Raw genomic sequence first — 20,329 nt, 5'->3', positions numbered from 1 at the left:
TGCGCAGGCAACGGCTTCACACGCGGCGTCCCCCTGCGCCCGCGGACACTCTGTCCAACCTTGGAGTTGGCGATGACCATGCTCCTCTGTTACTCAAGATTCAGGAATTTGTTCGAGCAGAGGTCGCTCGCCAGCTATCATTGATGTGTTTCCGGGACTTGCGGGGACAGCTATCCTGGATGCGGGGACTTGCGGGCACTTGCTCCTGGATATAGCGCATACAGCGCCTACATCCAGGTGCAAGTTTCCCAAGCAATTCCTCCAGCCCGTGATCCGATGCCAGTCACTGCACCTCTCACGTACACAGAAGCAGTAGCCCGGCCTCGTCCAGAAACGCTCTCGCCGCCCCCTAAGCGTTGACCTCCGACCTTTTCGCCGCCACCTATGCCGCTACCAGACCGACGGCATTTCCCGACTTCTGAACAATGGCGCACCTTCGGCGACCGTCCAATATGTTTTGCTTGTGGTGCTGCTGGTCATGTGGCGCGCCATTGCCGTCGTCGCATGCTTCCATTTCCGAACATCTGGCGAGCGCCACCTTTCCCCGCTCAGTTTTCCTCTTCGCCTTCCAGCCTTCCACCCTCTTCTTTTTGCCCTGAACGCACACCCGCGTCTACCCGCCGCTCACCATCTCCACGTCGTCGCTCGCTTTCACCGATGCGTCGCCATGCCGGACCCACCGAGCAGGAAAACTGATGGCCGCAGTTCCGGAGGCACAAACTGCGTCCCCGTCGCAATGCACAAGTCCTCGTACCTCTCCAGCCAACGTAATTGAAGTGTGTGTCGAAGGGATCGCCGTCCTGGCACTTGTCGATACAGGAGCCACCGTATCCGTAATTTCCGCCCATCTCTGTCGCGTACTAAGAAAAGTTCTGACGCCTTTAGCCGACCTCTCCCTTCGAACCGCGAACGCTCAACACATTACGCCTCTCGCTGCTTGTACTGCTCGAGTCTTCATTCAAGGACTTCTGTATACCGTCGAATTCGTCGTGATGCCCTCGTGTTCCCATGACATTATATTAGACTTGGACTTCCTTGCAAATAATAACGCCATTATTGACTGTTGTCACGCCGAACTCGAACTTTCTGCGCTTCACGATTTCGCGACAATCGACAACCGCCCTTCTAGTGCTAAACTGTTGGTGTCCGACGACAATGCCGTTCCTCCGTGCTCTTCCCTGCTTGTGCCTGTGTCCTGCGCCGCTATTTCTGATGGAAGTCTCCTCTTTACGCCCTCTGAAGTGTTCATTCGCCGCAAACGTTCTCCGCTGCCCTTTGCTCTCCTTACTCTTCACAGTGGCGTCACGAAGATGCTCGTCGACAATCCCACGAGGTGCCCTTTACCTTTATTTCATGGCGAATGCCTAGGCCTCGTTCAGCCAGTCGACACCTTTTGCACCTGTGACGCTCCTGCCGCTTCTACTTCTCCGGACCTTAGCGCACTTACTTGGGACCCTGCGGTTGATCAGTCCCTCCTCGACGCTTTCCACCGCTCCGTTGACGACGAAACGTCCTCTTCCGAATGAAGCCAGCTGCTCACTCTCCTGCAGAAGTTCCGCGCTTCTTTTGACAGCCCTGCTTCCGGTTTGGGTCGCACGTCGACCGTTTTTCACCCGATCGATACAGGCAGTCATGCACCTCTACGGCAAACCCTTATCGGGTATCCGCCTCGGAGCGCCGTGTAATTGACGACCATGTTGCTTATATGCTGAAGCGCGGCGTTGTGCAGCCTTCCAACAGTCCCTGGGCGTCACCGGTCATTCTTGTTAAGAAAAAGGGTGGCTCTGTTCGGTGCTGCGTCGACTACCGACGTCTGAACAAGATAACACGCAAGGACGCTTACCCGTTACCGCGCATCGACGACGCCCTCGACTGTTTGCAGGGAGCGGAGTTCTTTTTCTCACTGGATTTACGTTCCGGATACTGGCAAGTCCCTATGGCACCATCTGATCATCATAAAACAGCATTTGTGACACCTGATGGATTATACGAATTTACCGTGATGCCTTTCGGCCTGTGTAACGCTCTGGCCACTTTTGAGAGGATGATGGATAATATTTTACACGGCCTCATATGGAACACATGTCTGTACTACCTGGATGACGCAGTTGTCTTTTCCTCTGATTTCCGCACACATCTCAGCCGTCTCGAGCACGTTCTGACATGTCTGACTGATGCGGGACTTCAACTCAACTTTAAAAAATGTCGTTTTGGTGCCCGACAGCTCACCATTCTTGGCCATGTTGTCTCGCGAGACGGCATTCTCCCGGATCCAGCCAAGCTCCGCGCAGTCGCCGACTTTCTCAAACCAACGACGTTAAAGAAGCTTCAAAGTTTCGTTGGTTTGTGCTCCTATTTCCGACGCTTCATTCGAAATTTCGCATCCATAAGTGCACCCCTGACAGACCTTCTACGCGGCGACAAAGTACTTTCAGCTTGGTCGCCCGCCTGCGATGACGCCTTCACGAAATTACGCCGCCTGCTAACCTCGCCACCTATTCTCCGTCACTTCGGCCCTGCAGCCCCCATCGAGGTCCACACCGATGCCAGCGGCGTCGCACTCGGCGCCGTCTTCGCGCAAAGGAAGGTGGAGTTCGATGAATATGTCGTCGCGAATATGTCGTCGCCTACGCGAGCCGCACTCTGACAGAAGCCGAAGCTAATTACTCGGTTACAGAGAAAGAGTGTTTAGCCATTATTGGGGCCCTTGGGAAATTTCGCCCTTATTTATATGGTCACACTTTCGACGTCACCACTGACCATCATGCCCTTTGTTGGCTGTTCACCCTTAAGGACCCACCTGGCCGACTTGCTCGCTGGGCCCTTAAGCTACAGGAGTACGACATCCGCTTTCTTTACCGTTCCAGCCGCAAACACACGGACGCTGAGGCCCTTTCTCACTCACCGGTCTCATCTGACAGCGCTTGCCTATCCGCCCTTGAGCCCACACTTCCATCCAATGCACTGCGCAACATGCCGTCCGAGAAGCGCACGGATCATCAGCTCATCAGCCTCCTTTCTGATCCATCCACCTCTTCAGCGTCTCACGCTCTTCGCCGCCAGGCTACCCACTTATGCATTCGCGATGACCTTCTTTATCATCGCAACTACCTTTCTGAAGGTCGCAAGTGGTTCCTTGTGATAACCCGCCATCTCCGTGACGTTATCTGCGAAGCTTTCCACCCAGACCCACAGTGCGCGCATGCCGGCCTCTTCAGGACCTACGCTCGACTACGCCTCCGATTTTATTGGCGCGGCATGTATAACTACGTGCGAAAGTTCATTAGCTCCTGTGCTCAGTGCCAACGCCGAAAATTACCTCCCGGACAAGTCTACCCGTCCCAACCCCTTCCCAGCCCTAGTCGACCTTTTGATCGTGTTGGTATTGACATATACGGACTGCTACCATCCACTCCGGCGGGGAACCGCTGGATTATTGTTGCAGTGGATCACTTGACCGGTTATGCTGAAACAGCCGCTGTGCCGACTGCCACCGCCCGCGACGTTGCATCGTTTCTGTTACGCCATTTCGTTCTGCGCCATGGTGCCCCTCGCGAACTCCTGAGCGATAGAGGCCGAGCCTTTCTTTCCGATGCTTTGAAGGCACTACTCGACCAATGCCGAATCGTCCACCGTACAAGTAAAGCGTACCATCCGCAAACTAACGGCATGACAGAGCGATTCAACCGTACTCTTGGTGATATGCTCTCAATGTACGTCGCCTCTGATCATTCAAATTGGGACCAAGTTCTCCCTTTCGTAACGTATGCGTACAATACTGCGGCTCAAGCAACTACTGTATTTTCCCCGTACTTTCTCTTATATGGACGAGAACCATCTAATACGTTCCATACAATTCTTTCATATAAACCTGATGCGTCTGAAAGTACTCCGCTGTCTGAAGCAGCTCAACATGCTGAGGAATGCCGCCAGCTTGCCCGCTCTTTTTCCACCGAGGACCAGTGGCAGCAGCAATCCCGGCAACCTGCTGACCGTTCTCCACCAACTTTTTCCCCTGGCTCTCCGGTGTGGCTTCAGGTACCACCTATGACACCCGGCCTTTCCGCAAAACTTGTCGCAAAATACGTCGGACCCTACCGCGTTCTGGAGCAAACGTCCTCCGTGAATTAGCTCGTGGAGCCCCTCACGCCATCGACAGACTTGCGCCATCGCGGCCGCGAACTTGTCCACGTCTGCCGCATTAAGCCGTACTATACGACCCAGTAGTAGTGTCTTCGCCTTAAGCCGCCAGGATGGCGCCTTCTTCTGCCGAGGGTGATTGTAATGAAGAAGAGCAGCTTGCGCCTCAGCGGCATCGCCACCGGCATGAGCTCGTGGTTGCTGACCGTGGCCGAACGCTTGTGACTGCTGCCCGTTCGCCTGCGTTCATTGCTAATAAACCTCTTAGCAATACATACATACATACATACATACATACATACATACATACATACATACATACATACATACATACATACATACATACATACATACATACATATACATACACACATATACATACAATCATGCATGCACACACATATATGTACATATATACGTACATACATGAAAACACGCATACATACATACACACATATATGCATGCACACACATATACACATACATACATACACACACATACATACATACATGCATGCATGCATACATACACACATACAGACATACATGCATGCACACACATACATAGATACATACATACATACACACATACATACATGCGCACACACATATACATACATACATACGCAAATACTCGCTCTGCTAAGCTTCCCGTCTCTTCCCCAACTCTATCACGTGACCTGCTTCCCACGCTTCACAGACATACTCGCTCGTGTAACGTACTTTGCGTACACGTTAAAGAACCAGACGTACACAAAGTTGATACGGAACCCTACACCACGGAGTCACCTATAACCCACTGTGCAGATTGAAAGCGTTGAAGACCGCAAACACTCTTTTATCTCACAATCCAAATCCTACTGGAGGTCTTGCCTCACGAAATACTCAACACAGATGATATACTTGTACTTCACTCTCTCCAGCAACTTACGGCACTTAGGATTTCACTCTTTCTATTTCGGCGTTCGAGGTCCATTCTATTTTAAATAAAATATACGTTCCCCGTTATTGTGTAATGCGTGTTTGCAAATGTGGAGCACTTGCCAAGCCTTTAACCTTAGTTCTATTTTACTGCTTCAGTGTTGACACTACATAATTCACTATTATGTGGAAGCATGTTGCACTGTCTAGAATATTTTGAGGTCATTTTTTCTGAGCTTTATAATTCACTCCGGCTTGTGCGAAACTTGAGATGCAGTAAGAATAAATAAATAAATAAATAAATAAATAAATAAATAAATAAATAAATAAATAAATAAATAAATAAATAAATAAATAAATAAATAAATAAATAAATAAATAAATAAATTTTTATTCGCAGAGTACACTGGGCGCCTTCAATCCGTGCCTTTGTTGAGTGCATCTGTTTTACAAAATTTTTCTGACTTGATGCCGCTGCAGCAAGGTTGGGATATTGCGCAATCATCATTGGAAGAGATCGGCATAAGACTGAAAGAAGAACAAGACGAAGACGGGGATCTCGGTGATGGAGCGTATCGAAGAAGAAAGTGATTCGAAGCTGTCGGTGGAGGACGAGCCGCCGATGTCCAGTGCACCGTCCAGCTCTGAGACGATCCCGAAACGCCATGGAAGCCCCACCGTCATGGCCGCCCAGGACGACGATAGAATGGCCCCACCACGCACCATGCGCTTCATTCCGGTGCTGGATGACGGCAGGCTGTCAGCTTCTGGCAGCAGCCACAGTGCGCAGTTCTCACTGGACGACGAAAGCCTGATGGGAACAGTCAGCGCTCCATCGGAAGGTGCGTATTCGAATGTTTCCGTTGTCACCGCTTGCGGCACCAGCGATGTCAAGTGGGTCGAACCGAACAGATTTTTGACCAGTTCGCATCTAAGCAATCGGGCAGGTTATGAGAGTGGCAACTAGTAATAATTTGCTCTGCACTCCGTAGTATGCTTACAAGCTTTCATAAATGAATAGCTACCTTTGGATCTTTCTGTTGTTCTCGTGGTCGGTGGTCGGGCATTCAGCGCCGATACAAGGGTGCCGAGGCAAAGGGCGCTCTCGAGCTACAGAGTTGGGAGGGCCGAGAGCATCACTGTTCGGTGGGATGCACTTCGTATAAAAATGTAGATCGGCAGGCGAATGCAGCTCGCGCGACGTCAGGGGGCCAACTCAAACTGTAATACATGTTGACTAAGATGTAGGTTTAGATACATTCAATAGGGCTAAACAGTTTTTTCTTGCTCCAGTATGAATGTCGTCAGGCGCAAAAGAATAAGGCATCTAGAAGATGGTATCAAATATGCACGTCTATTTTCCATGTATAACTGACTACCGGTAGTTTTGAAAACAAGCGAAAGGGTTTCCACAAAGATGGAGGCGTGAAGCGATCAGCAGTTGGCGATCAAGAGATGACTCACATGGAGCCACCGTTTTGACAAAGGTCAGGGCAAGAATTGATTTCTTTGTCATTGGCTATACGAGTGTTCCTTGTTATGCAGAACACTTTATTTTTGAAACAAGTTTATTTCTATGCCCCTGCCGCTTTAGCTCATATTGGCTAGTTGTCTAGGCGTCCATTGACAGCAAAAAAAAAAAAAACTTCACTGATAATTTTGCGAATCACATAAAATGTGCTGATTGCCGTTTTCATGGCTCACTTTGGAACACATGGAGTAATTGTAAGATGTAAGATGAGGTATTCTAAACTCATGTATGCTTAGCAGAAATCGTAAAATTAGCACTACATCCGAGATGCTATCCACAAGTTATGCTAAAAAATTTAAAAAAGTTAATGAGCAATCCATCCTCAAGATATGCTGAATGTGATTCAGCGTTCCATTTGAGATCGTTGTAAAAACGCTAGAGGGACGCATTTGGGTAACCATTAAAATCAAATTCCACTGTACTTCGTAGCACATATTAAGGTCTCACATCTCGAAAGTGGTGCTTTAGTCTCAAGATGTCTGCTTCGCAGACATTCCTTCATTACTACTCGACTTCAAAACTGCAGTTACATAGCGTACAAAGTAAAAAAAAGTTAATCAGCACACTCCTTGTAATTGGTTTCCACCACTCAAAAATACCACCGCTCACCTTGTAACTGACGAAATTTTGTCGACCGTTTTCTTGCTGCTAATGTCCGCCTAGCCACGTGGCCTATCTGCAAAAATGGCGAGGGTCTATTTCTCTAAACAGAGTGCATCGCTTTAAAAGAAACGCCTGAGCCACGTCACTCGGTCTCGTGGATGAGTAACACAAGCAAATGCCAAATGCGAGGGAACTGGAGGTGCTCGATTAGTGGAATAGGTGTGCTTTGTCAACAAGTGCAGGGGTCTCCACGAGTTGGTATCTCGTGACTTCGTATACATAGCGCGCGATGAAAAGTTGCAAAAATAGATACACGAGTATACAAATGTCCCAATATCTCTCTCTTTGTTCTTGTTATATTGTGTGCAGTGTATTCTAAGGAGCAGGGGTGCAAAAAAAAGAAAAGAAAACGTACAACTCTGTGTCGCGATTCTGCAGCGATGCCTTTCGCGATGCTATTTCATTTCGAGCTTTTCCCACTTCATCATTGGTGAGAATGACACTCCACTTGCGTTATCAATGTGAACTGTCAGCGAAAAGAGTGGGACAGAACGGAGCTTAAGGCATTGCCACAAAATATTGGTCCTGATGTGTTACCAATACCGATGGCTTTGTTTGATTTTTATTCATCATTTACTCCTAACACCTCAAAGGTTCCGAGAATCAGTACATATATAGTAGAGAATCAGCACATATACTTGGAAGGCTTGGTGTTTGCTCGCGCGGTGAGTTTTTAATGATTGAGGCAGTTTCATTTCTTGCATTATTTCGGGCTGCGTCTTACGGGCAGTGGCTATTTAGAGTGTCTGGATGAGGGCCTTCCAGCTATGCTAGGTATTAAATAATTGGTGTTCTTATATGTTAAGTAGCTGTAGAGTGTCCTCGCATCAGTTCAGTATTATTTCCATATTCTGTAAACTTGACAAAACACTAAAGAATTGACAACTCCTCATTAGTTTTGCAGCAAAATGCTACTCATTATTTGAAGACGCAAAAGAAGTGATGAAACTAAATTTTCAATAGACTTAATCGACAGGCGCCGGAAGTGTGTTTATTGCGAGATGTGTCTGCTGCGTCGTGCGATTTGCCCAAGTGATTGAAACTATTAAGACTTTGTTAAGACACAATAAAAAAAAAGACTCTCGAAAAAAAAATGACAGTCACTTTGGCATACGCCAAAGAAGGTGAAGGCGAAAGCCTCCGCGCTCAAGAGACATTCATTAATTTACTTGACATTCATATTCGAATGCGTTGTTAATTCTTATTACTTGTTTTCGCCCACCGAAGGTCATGGGTTCAAGTGCCTTATTTGACGCTACCTTAATTGACTGTGCCTTAACTTCGCACGTAAATAATACCAAAGATCGTCGGCTTGACTCCAACCAAAGGTTGAGGGTTCGACTGCCCTAATTAGCTTTATAATAATTAACTCTGCCTTAATTAACTTCGCCATAACACCAAAGGTCGTAGGTTCGCCTCCCGCATAGGCTACAGGGTTCGACTACCACCGATGTCGTGGGTTCGAGTGCCTGAATTACCTCTTTCTTAATGAACTTTGCCTTTTTTGGCATGTTGAGCGGCATCGCAGCCAGCAGTGGAAGACGACGACGACGACGACGACGACGAACGCGCGAGCAGTGGCACGAGCGCGTCTCGGCGGCGCGAGGCGAGCACACATGGCTTTCTGTACCGCACGCCGCGTTTTCAAGGCCACCGTCTAATGCACCCGCCGCGGTGGCTCAGTCAGCTAAGGCGTTGCGCTGCTGAGAGCGAGGTCTCGGGATCGAATACCGGCCACGGCGTCCGCATTTGGATGGAGGCGAAATGCAAAAACGCCTGCGTGCTTGCGTTGTTGTGCACGTTAAAGAACCCCAGGTGATCAAAATTAATCCGGAGCCCTCTACTACGGCGTGCCTCATAATCAGAACAGGTTTTGGCACGTAAAACCCCAGAAAGGAGAATAACCGTCTCGTCTCATGAAGCATTAGGAAAGCTTAAGAAATGCTTTCAGGAAATTAAAGACAGAACGTCTTCGTCATGCAGGGGACTGGCCACGGCCGCGTAAACCATCGGCGTACTACCTCTGCGTGCAGCGTTGCACCATCCTGTCCACCGTGTGTCTCGTGATGCTCGCCTTCGGCGCGGTCATTACGGGCGTCTCGAAGCAGAAGAGCCACCACGCCATGTTCTACATCGAGGTGCGGCACACCACGGAACGTAGCGAAGCGACCTTGGCACCCGATTACACGGTGGTCAAAGTCGGTGACGGCCGCAGGGCGCTCGACGACGACACGACTGTGCGCAACGACACAGCGTCGGGCGACGCACCCCTTTTGCACAACGATACGAGGTTCGACGAAGTGGACGAGGAAAGCGAGTAGACCCGCCGGCTACCATTAAAGCCTCTAAAAACTAAACCACTCAGCCGATACGAAAAATCTCTGCTTGAAGGTCTCACCAAACTTCTTCGAATAAATTGCACATTTATTAGAACAAATGTCTCCGTTTTGCTGTTCGACCTAATAATTGAGTGTGAAATCTCAACCAGATTTCTCTCCTGCATCGCCGTGGCTATTGTATGGATCGCAGCCCACTGGTATAAGGACACGGTCAATAAACTAAAACAAACACAGCTCTTGTTCTCACATCGCTGTGATAAAGTATAATCTTTTCAGCAAGCCTATACAAATATTAAAACAGGCAGCTACAGATATCCAGTAAGGAACACTAGGTCTTGAGATAAAGAAAATTTTTATTGATTGATGGATTGATTTATTGACTGATATTCAGGGCGTACGGCCAATCACTGCCCAAAGTGACAATGCGCTCCATTCCAACAATACACGTGCACCTGATCAATTCATATTAAAGCGAAAGCCTAAAGTGGTTCGCTGCGCGATGGCCTTGAATAGAACCCGCGGCGTCTAGTCGAGTGGTGAAAAAGAAAAAAAAAAACACCGCGTATCCACGGGGTGAATGATGATGAGTGGGCGAAGCTCCGGAGGGAATCATCGGTAAACCGTCAATCTTCCGTGTAATTCGCCCAGTCTCGCCTCACTAAATCGAACGATTGACTTCCACTAATGACACGCGCCATATGTGACGTCATTCCTATTTTATAACAGCGCCCTTCATTATAATTGCACCATCTCCCGCTTAAGGGGACGCTAGCACAAACGCGTTAGAAACGTGCAGTACTCTCTAGTAAGGGGGAGAGGCCACAGCGTCTTACGCAGCCGTTTACACATGCCGGAACGTGCACCGCGTTTGCCGACACCATCAACGCCTTCAACGCGTTTCGAACGCGCTGCCCAAGGCGGTGGCAAGTCAAGTTCAAGTCGAGGGGCGTTTATGAATACGGGGGTAAGGCGGAGAGGCCAAAGCGTCTTACACCAGCTTCTTACACGGGTCGTAACGCGCTAGCACAAACGCGTTAGAAACGCGGTCTTTCGTTAATGTTGGGTATTTATTGTCATCGTGGTGCGTGTGACCATGTGCGCTTCGTGGCGTAGTGGTTTGCGCCACGCGTTCGGAAGCGAGGGGTCCCTGGTTCGATTCCGCGCTACAGACACAACTTTCCAATTTTTTTTCATAAAAGTAGACGTGGCTACCTACTACTACTACATACTACAGAGGAGGGACAGACCCACACCCTAAGGAGCTTCGCCCCTAAAAAAAAACGTGACCTTCTCCGAGCGAGCGGCAGGTAGAGAGGGGAACGAGAGAAAAAAGAAAAACGGGTGTTTCGTCGGTGACGTCATGCGGCGGCCGCGGTGGCGGCTGTGGCGACAGTCGACTGCGAAGCGAGAAAGACGGCGCTGGAGGGCGCTCGCCCGGGGGCAAAGTTAGGGTGCCTCGATGCCCAGCGCCGCCGTCCATGGTGGAGACAACCCCGCTGGCGCCGCCATATTGTGTCACACGAGCTGAGACTCAGCTACGCTTGCGTTCATAAAGTGTTACTCGCGGCGCGCTTCCAAGTGCTTTGCCTTGATGAGGATTTTTTTATCGGTGTCCCATCTGCATATCTTTATAACCAATAGCCGTTAACTCGTCGAAGGTCGAAGACGTAAATGTATGGCGCCGGGAACATGCCCCAAGTTGCCTAATTCAATCACATTTAATATGCCGTGTGTATGTTTAAAATACGCACTATTTTTTTTGCGCTTCGATGCTTGGTATATAAGGTTTGCGACCCCCTGTGTGTGGAAGTTTTTCTTTTTCGCTGTTGTATTTTGGTTTACACGTCACGCCTCCTTTACCGTAGCCAGCCACTCGCGCACGGCGGTTAGTTTCCCTTGCGTTGCGCGTGCTCTTCGCGTTCGTTGCAATTATTTGACGATATCTACGCGCAATTTTTGCTTTTTTTGCCCACAAAACTGTGTGCTGACAGGATTAAGCTGGTGTAAAAATAACTGCGATGTGAAAATAAGGTTTAGTTAGTGCTGTAGAGAAAAATGTAACGTAACTTGTCTGTGTCAATCTTGCGTAGTACACACAAGAAATCAAACGATGCACAAAATACATTTACTTATAATGTCTAGTACAATCAATCATGAAAGAGATATGTACATGAAAAATCATATGTACTGTGTGGCGCCTGAAGGTTATGTTGAAAGACGAGATAAAAAAATTGATTCGCAAGGTAGGCTCGACACACAATTCGGGATCGAGAGAGTTTTTTTTTTTATTTATTCATTACATGGGGGGGGGGGGGTTCAAGTGAGTACATCAACCTTATTACACACAATATAAATCGAAAACAAGAATGCAAACAAGAAAACGCAACCGCGGGTAATATTAATCAAGATATCCAGCCAGATATCCAGCCAGAATACATACATGAGCTACCATCGAATACGTCGCATCAGCCAAACACATCGATGGCGAGTACAGAACATTTCATAAATAACCATTAGAACACTGATAACTACATTGAAAAAATAAACAACACTGCATACATATCACGTACAAAAACCGTAAATGAAACTAAGACAGTCAAATACAGATTAGCAATGTTTTTCACTTCGAAAATATAATCCATGATGATGTAGGGCTGCTGACTTTAACAGACGGCGCCCATCCTGTCGATTTCCCTCGTACTGGTCCTCTTCAAAGTGTTTCTAAGTACAGGTAAAACAACAAAAGTGATTATTGATATGAAAAGTTGCCTTGTGAATACAGAGAACCCATTACAGTGCTTAAAAATAAATTTTAGCAGCAGCAATGGTGTATTACCTCGCTTCACACGTTTCGAAGAAATGCACAGGCTACAACAGACACCATGCCAGAAAGCGCCGAAACATTTTGGTCCCATGATGCCCCTTAACTCTACTACAGCTGGGCATACCGTGCACAGGCATTTAAAGACCGTCACAGTACCCACTACGATCGGGAATGAGCACGAATGACCATCGGCTTACGATCACCACGCTACAAATATGTACAAGTCTAAAAAATCAGCTATGTAACGTAACACTCTGAGGTCCGCAAGATATCTCCTGAGAAATCAGAGAAAATCACAATGTTTCGCTTACCACGTACAAAACAGCCGCTCTCCCCAGACCAAGCACTGCGTTCTTTAGTCCCAAATAACCAGTACCGAAAAAAGAAAAAAAAAAAAAAGAAACAAGAGACACACACGATGTGTGCTTCCCGTGAAAAAGGAAAATAGGTGGCTTACGTGACGATTCGTAGCTAATGTAAGACTATTTCGCGTCTAAGCATCTTCGTCAGTCCTTAAAATAAGGGTACAGACTGCGCCCATCAAAACGAAAAAAGCCTATGCGACGCGCGCTCGCAAACCATACGCTACTCAAGACAGCATCGGTGCAGTGCTTACTTCGTGAGCGAACGTAGGTACGTGAGCGAGGATCAGATAATACTTTCTTATTTAAATGAAAAACACGGTGCGGTAGTCTAAACATTCTTGACACTTACCTCGCAAATGCAGGAGTTATCCGTTGCCTTCCAGTGATCGCGCTTTACTTGGGCTTCCCATCTCTTCCGTCGCTCTGGGTCCCGGGGGAAGCGAAAACAACGCAGTCCTTTACGCGTCGATCCGGCGCACTTGGGAACACAACAGCCCGTCATGTCGACACGATGCACTTGATAGCTCGTCAGTCATGCGGCTGAACACTGTCTAGCAAGTAGAAGCGTCCGCGAAGCATCCGCGCGCACTGTGCCTCGAACTCAGCACCGGCACCAAGCAATCGCAACGGCTCGCTGTGACACAATATGGCGTCGCAGCGAGAAAGCGGCGGCGCGGGGGCTGTCAAAGGTTGGCACCACCCTGAACGGCGGCGCTGGCATCGAGGCACCCTAGGCAAAGTAGACGTGGCTACCTACTACTACTACATACTACAGAGGAGGGACAGACCCCCTAAGGAGCTTCGCCCCTAAAAAAAACGTGACCTTCTCCGAGCAATAAAGGCCCAACCGCATGCACGCGATTTTCGAGCGACAGCGACAAGCGACGGCGACGAGCGACAGGTTTGGCCGTCGCGGAGGGCTATCCGTCGCTGTCGCTGGTCGTGTCGCCGGTTTCTGGCCAGCCAGAAAATATCGCTTGTCGCCCGGAAGTCAGCGCGACGACATCCGCTGGGGACAGCGATTGCACAACAACATGGCAGCAATCAGTCTGCCCGCTTCGATCTGAATTCGCGCTTGCAACTTGCTCTCTGCTGTGACAGCGAAAAATAAATAGTACAATCAGTCATCGCTTCACCTCATCGCTAGCTGAAGTCTAAGTATCGGCGCTCTCTTGTCGTTATTATTGAGATCGGTTGTTTTGTTTTGACGCTGTTAGGCCTGAGACGCCACCGAGAGCCGAGAAAGTGTTTTAAGTTTTACTCAACAGATGGCGCCACGGCACCTTACGCCGGCGGCATGGGACGGAGTTCCACTGGGGATGCATGGGACTGATTTTCTCTGGGGATGATAGCATATTTTAGCTAGGTCTAGATAAAACATTGACCTTTTGATAAAATTGAGATTTCTTTACGCGCGCAAGATAACATTTATTCGCACAACAATGTAAATCCGTCGCTGCTCTTTTTTCGCGATGTCGCGTTCATGTGGTTGCTCCACTACGCGACACGACAGCGCGACAGGGTGTGCCTGTCGCGTCGCTTGTCGCTGTCGCTTGAATATCGCGTGCATGCGGTTGGGCCTTAAATGTTTATTCCTCCTCCTCTCCGAGCGAGCGGCGGGTAGAGAGGGGAACGAGAGAAAAAAGAAAAACGAATGTTTCGTCGATGAAGTCATGCGGCGGCCGCGGTGGCGGCTGTGGCGACAGTCGACTGCGAAGCGAGAAAGACGGCGCTGGAGGGCGCTCGCCCCGGGGCGTATTTCCAATTGCTAGTAGATACAGCGCTCGACCGCTGGCGCCACGCTGCGCCGCTCGCGCGTAACATGTTTCTAGCCGCCGCAGTTGGAACGGAGGAGGCGTTGACGGAGAAAACGCTGGGCTGATGGTGACTAGCCTGCTGTTGGGATCGGTGGTATTATAAACGCATCGCTGTTTTGGTGATCCAAATATAATCTCACTATCAGGGAGGGAGCAGTCTACCTGACTGGATGGATGGACGGATGTAAAACTTTAATGAACGTCCTGAGGTACGCGACTGGAGCAGTATTTTTTATGTGGGGTGTTGCTACGCTGCGCTCCGCAACACCCCAACGACCGCCGCTTCGCGTCGGCGCCCGGCATCACGGCTGCCGCCGTAGCACCGGGGCTCAAGCGACCGCGCTGGCAAACAGAGAGGGAAAAAAAGAAGAAAAAGCGTGATATTAAGAAAAAAAAAATTCCAGACACAGCGGGATTCAAACCAGCGTATGCATGATCCCGAGGCGAGCGCCGTAACCACTCATCCATACAGCCACACTTTCAAAGCGTTGCAGTCATGAGAACCATATGATTGCGTTCGAGCGCCCTCGGTGAAAGAAACCACCTAGAAACGCGGTACGCGCGAGCGGCGCAGCGTGGCGCCAGCGGTCAAATGCTGTATCTACTAGCAATTGGAGTGTTGCCGCCCGGGGCCTAGCCGATTGCGCAGTAGTCCTCGAAAGTACGCTACGGCCGAGGATCAGTGTTGCCAGGTCCGACAAGGCGGCGTAGCCCTAGAGAAGTTCTAGCCCAAATGTAGCCAAATACAAAAAAGTGCAAAACATTTCGTTGCCAAATATAGCCATTATTATTTGCAGTTTTATTTGTGTATACATTTTCACATTCGACTACGGAAATCCTTTTTTTTTGCACAACCCGGTGTAACAAGATGTCCTTGCCGCCGTTACGGTCGGCCCTTGACATCAACATCAGCGACATCATGCTTGCACAGAACACTTTTTTGTTCAGCCCGGAAGCTCCTAAGTTCCAGTGAATCACTTTCCAGTGCTTTTATTTTATGAAAGATAGTACTAAGTTATTATTTTTAGTTATTTACAGTAATACTATTAACTACAAACCCTGCTTTGTGGTGAACGCAAAATTATGTTTACCATCATCGATCTCTCGCGTCATCTCTGCCTACGGCGTAAAAGTTCAGCTGTCCAGTGATCTGCGACGTGCTCAAGGCTTCTTTTTTATGAGCTAAAACAAGTCTTTCGCGCTATGATATCTCGTGTTATTTGTCTCATCGTCCTATCTATATTTCACATTTTTTAATTAGCTTGGCCCGGGTTAGCTGGTACATGATCTATACATTGTTCATTTACATCAACCTGGCCGCCATCTTAGGTCTCTAGCATGGCAAGAACATGCGTTAAAATAAAGTGTCAGACAACAGATGCCACTCGCTCTCTGAATCGGTATCAGCGAAGCTTTAAAAGATTACTGCGCAAAACGGCACGCCAGTGTAAGAAGCGCGCATTCGTTTTCGGTGACGGGCACGTCCCGAACATAACTCGCTCGAAATGGTAAAAGCCGCGACAGCACGCAAGGAGCAAAGGTAAACAACAAATCGATAACAGTGTTTATGCTGCGAAAACCAGTTACTGTCAAAAAAAGGTCACAGTTTCGCCCTAAGGGCGAAGCAATGAATGCGATAGCAACACAGCAATGTCATACGAAGTAAGGTGAGCACCTTTGGTAGCAATATGAATTGTAGTAAACATGAGCTGATTAAGTAAGCAGGTGTGCTGCGGCGTAAGTAGACCGACATGAAGAGAGACTCGATGACCACGAGAAGGCGCGTGTGAAACGGTGGTGTTGATGAGAAGCGCTTCCCGTCGGCAGCGCGTGCGAAGGGACACACCTGTAGCGCTGCACTGCCGATCCGGGCAGCATTGCATGTGTAGCGTACGTTGGAAAACGTGGCCCGACTATTACTAACTGAATGAATAAGCGTGGTGTGAGCGCGCACAAACAAACATGAATAGATCACACTGAATGACTGCAGACAACGACTGGCAACACGCTGGCAGCAAGCATACGCCGCAGCGGGCGAAGGTACGTGCGGTCTATCGCTTCAACGGAAACTGACCCTTACAAAAAGAATTGTTGAAAAGTTGTTGAAAAGTCATTGGTCAATGTCAGCAAATAGCATTGAAAGCACATTGAGGCTTTGTTGAAACATTATTGAGGAAATTGTTGACAGGTGTTGAAAATTGGCCCGCGACATTTTGTTGAAACATCATTGGGTCATTTCAATTTGAGAAGTCATTGATGGATTGTTGAAACCATGTTGAATTCCAAAATTGAAAGCCCATTGAAGAACTGTTGAAGATGTGTTGAATGTCAATATTGAAAATCTGTTGAGACATTGTTGAAATATGTTGAATGCCAATATTGAAACCTTATTGACATAATGTTGGAACTGTGTTGAATGTCAATATTGAAACCCCATTGAAATATTATTGGAGCAGTATTGAATATCAATATTGAAACCCCATTGAGATATTATTGAAGCATTGTTGAACATCAATATTGAAACCTCATTGAAGTATTATTGGATGAGCGTTAAACGTCAATATTGCTTGATGGAGGCAAAAGTTGCTACATATCAGAAACAGGACACAAGAGGAAGAACACAGACAACACACACGTTAAGCACCAAACATGTGTGTTGTCTGTGTTCTTCCTCTTGTGTCCTGTTTCTGATGCACTACGCCTTTTGCCTCCATTATATTATACCATCAAGCCCAACGTGCAATGTTAGTCAATAATGCAACACCATTTAAATATTATTGGAGCAGTGTTGAACGTCACTATTGAAATCACTTGAGAGCCCACTGAAATATGCTGTTTGGTGAATAGTGTTGAAAACTGCACTAGACTTTTCTTTAAATACCGCTGAGCTACGTTGAGTCTCATGGCATTACCACTGATGCCATCCATATTGATGTGGTCCTTGCATACTAGAGGACAGGGGCAAACTTAAATTCCGGCACTTCTGTATTGAAGACCTGGGTAACCTAGGAATCAAAACCACTTTTAGATATAGCCCGTTATAAAACATATAGAGCTGCTAGCAGAACCATTAAGCCAGTTTTTGAATTGGCTTAACACACAAAATCAATACTCCTTCACCAAATGAACAGCTCAAAATTGATGCGGACAAAAAGCATTTTTGCTAGATGAATTGTTTATTGAAGCTAAACATTTGTTAAATGTACAGCCATGTGTGCCTTGAGATCAAAAAATTCCTAACGCAATCTACAAACTGCCAGCAGCTTGATACAATAACGAAATTGAATACTGAGAGATGAAAAGTTTGCGTGGCCCTAAAGTAAAACATTCCTGAAAATTGAAATAAATAGAAAATAAATATTATACAAACATTACAGTAAATACCATTTAAAATGTACTTGATTTCTCTATTTGGTAGCCAGTAACTTAATAATTATGGCACAATCTGCATGAGCCCACTGAGACTCTTATTTGTTGGTTAAATGGTGTGCCCATTTTACTAAACGTTATCTACCTCTGAAACGACATGGTAATTACAATAACTTGTGCCATGGCAGCAATTTATTGAGCTGCATTGCTTGTTGCAGGATCCAGTTGCGTTTTCTGCCATGATTACTAGGTTCCTGGGCAGGTCATTACATACCAAGCGATTTATTCACTTTGACTACTTAAGATTTTTATCTGATACACAGTGGCCATTAGTTACCTGCTGGAAGCCTTAAATGAAACTGGCATTGTAAACTGCCGAGCAGCAGGAAACGAAAGAGAGCTTTATTGCGGGAAGCAGGTGTATTTGTACACAGGCAGACCAGGCTTGCGCATGCGTATAAACAATATTCTTGATGACGTTGCCACTGGTCACATCTTCCTTCCTTTGAGGAAAAAAAAAACCCAGCACATGAGATTGTACGAAAGACTGTACAACCAACTAATAAGTCAATTTGCACAGCTTCCACTGAACTGTCTATGTGCGGCGTTCTGGGAGAGGATACCGTTGCGGCTCTCTGCGCTGTCGTGTGCTTCTACGGAGTGATTCTTGAGGTGCTTGTTGCTCGGTGGTGCACGGTTGAGAGGAGAACTGAGGGGTCGCTATCGTACACTCGGGCTGCTGGGAGGAAGCTTGTCCTTCTGTTGATCTCAGGTGCTCCCTCGTGCGTCGTAGATGCTGCCCATTCTCTGTCTCAACGACATAAGACCGTGGTGTACTTGCCGGGCCTATGACAACTGCTGGTGCCCATGTCCTGTGTGTCGTATCATAAACAGTCACCGTGGAACCCCTGTGAATATCCGGCAGACTTCGCGTTGTTCTGTTGTAGAAAACGCGTTGTTTGCGCCGTATTTCGTCAAGTCGCTTTCGGACAATTTCGGTTGGCACGGTTTGTGGTTCAAGGTGGCGCTCAAGTACTGGCAGTTTAGTCCTCGTCTGGCGGCCCATGAGTCGTTGTGTGGGCGACTTTAGGCGGTCGTCCCTTGGCATGTTCCTCCATTCTAGCAGGACACTGTAGAACTCCAGCGTTCCATACCGGCACTTCTTGAGCAGTTTCTTTGCTTCTTGGACGGCCCTTTCCGCCATGCCGTTACCGCGAGGATAATGTGGACTGGAAGTCTCGTGGACGATGCGCAACTGTGTGGAAAAAACGCGGAAGCACGCACTATTGAACGGGGGGCCATTATCGCTGCATATCTTTGCTGGGATGCCATGAGTGGCGAAGATCTGCATGCACACGTTTGTCACTGCTTCTGCTGTTGTTCGACGCATCTGCTTGATCTCGAAAAAAAAAGAATAGAAATCTACCATAACAAGGTACTCCTCGCCTTCGTGGTAGAAAAGGTCGACTCCGATTACTTGCCACGGCAAAGTAGGTATGTCGTGACTGAGCATGGGTAACCTGGCGTTCCTGCTCTTGTACCTTTGACAAAGTAGGCACGTCTTCGCGAGAGATGCAATATCCGTAGACATGCCCGGCCAGTACATTACTTCTTTGGCTCTTGCCTTCATTTTTTCTTCACCCCCGTGTGCCGCGTGGAGTAGACGAAGTACCTCTTGTCGTTTTGTTGGAGGAATGACGAGTTTGTTGCTTCTTAGGAGGAGACCGTCTTCGACATGGAGTTCATCGCGGTAATTCCAGTACGCGCGTACGGCCTCGGATACCTGTTGCTTGCTCTCTGGCCATTCGTTGCTTGAGTAGTTGCACAATTCCATCATTGTTGCATCTTTCAGTAGAGCTTCACGGATTCCTTGCAGTTGCCGATCAGAGACTGGAAGCGAAGAAAGAGCATGTACTTGAAAATCTAGCGATTCTTCTTTCAGCTCAGTCTTGTTCGAAAAGCGTGACAGCGCATCCGCTAGGAACAGTTCTTTCCCTGGCTTGTAAGTCACTCTTATAGGGAACCTCTGAAGAGAGAGTCTCATACGCTGCAAACGTAACGGGCACTCACACAGCTGTTTCTTAAATATTGACTCTAGGGGGCGATGATCAGATTCGATGATGACCTCTGGCTGCCCTAGCACGTAGTCTTCAAATCTTGCGCATATTTCTTTTGCGCTTCGGTAAGCGACCGTGACGAGTAGGCGATTGGGTGTCCGTTTTGCAAAAGAACTGCCCCCACCCCTTTCTGGCTTGCATCTACTGACAACGTCAGCGGTTTTCCTTTCTCAAAATAGGCAAGAACAGGTGCCTTTGTTAGACAGGCGCGAAGACCTTGGAAGCTTTGTTCAGTCTCTTCTG

At 47.9% G+C, this 20,329-nt stretch overlaps 1 protein-coding gene across 1 annotated transcript; it reads right to left on the bottom strand.

Moving 5' to 3' along the window:
* Positions 1-18,453: 18,453 nt before the first annotated feature.
* LOC125946088 (uncharacterized protein K02A2.6-like) lies at positions 18,454-20,125 on the bottom strand. The gene has a single exon (XM_049668546.1). The coding sequence runs from the start codon at positions 20,011-20,013 to the stop codon at positions 18,565-18,567; it is 1,449 nt and encodes a 482-aa protein (XP_049524503.1). The 5' UTR covers positions 20,014-20,125; the 3' UTR covers positions 18,454-18,564.
* Between the last annotated feature and the right edge of the window lie 204 nt (positions 20,126-20,329).

Source organism: Dermacentor silvarum, chromosome 5 (assembly GCF_013339745.2).
Source record: "Dermacentor silvarum isolate Dsil-2018 chromosome 5, BIME_Dsil_1.4, whole genome shotgun sequence".
Lineage (NCBI taxonomy): Eukaryota > Metazoa > Arthropoda > Arachnida > Ixodida > Ixodidae > Dermacentor > Dermacentor silvarum.
Note: the sequence above shows the minus strand (reverse complement) of the source record. Positions and strands in the feature narration are given on the sequence as shown.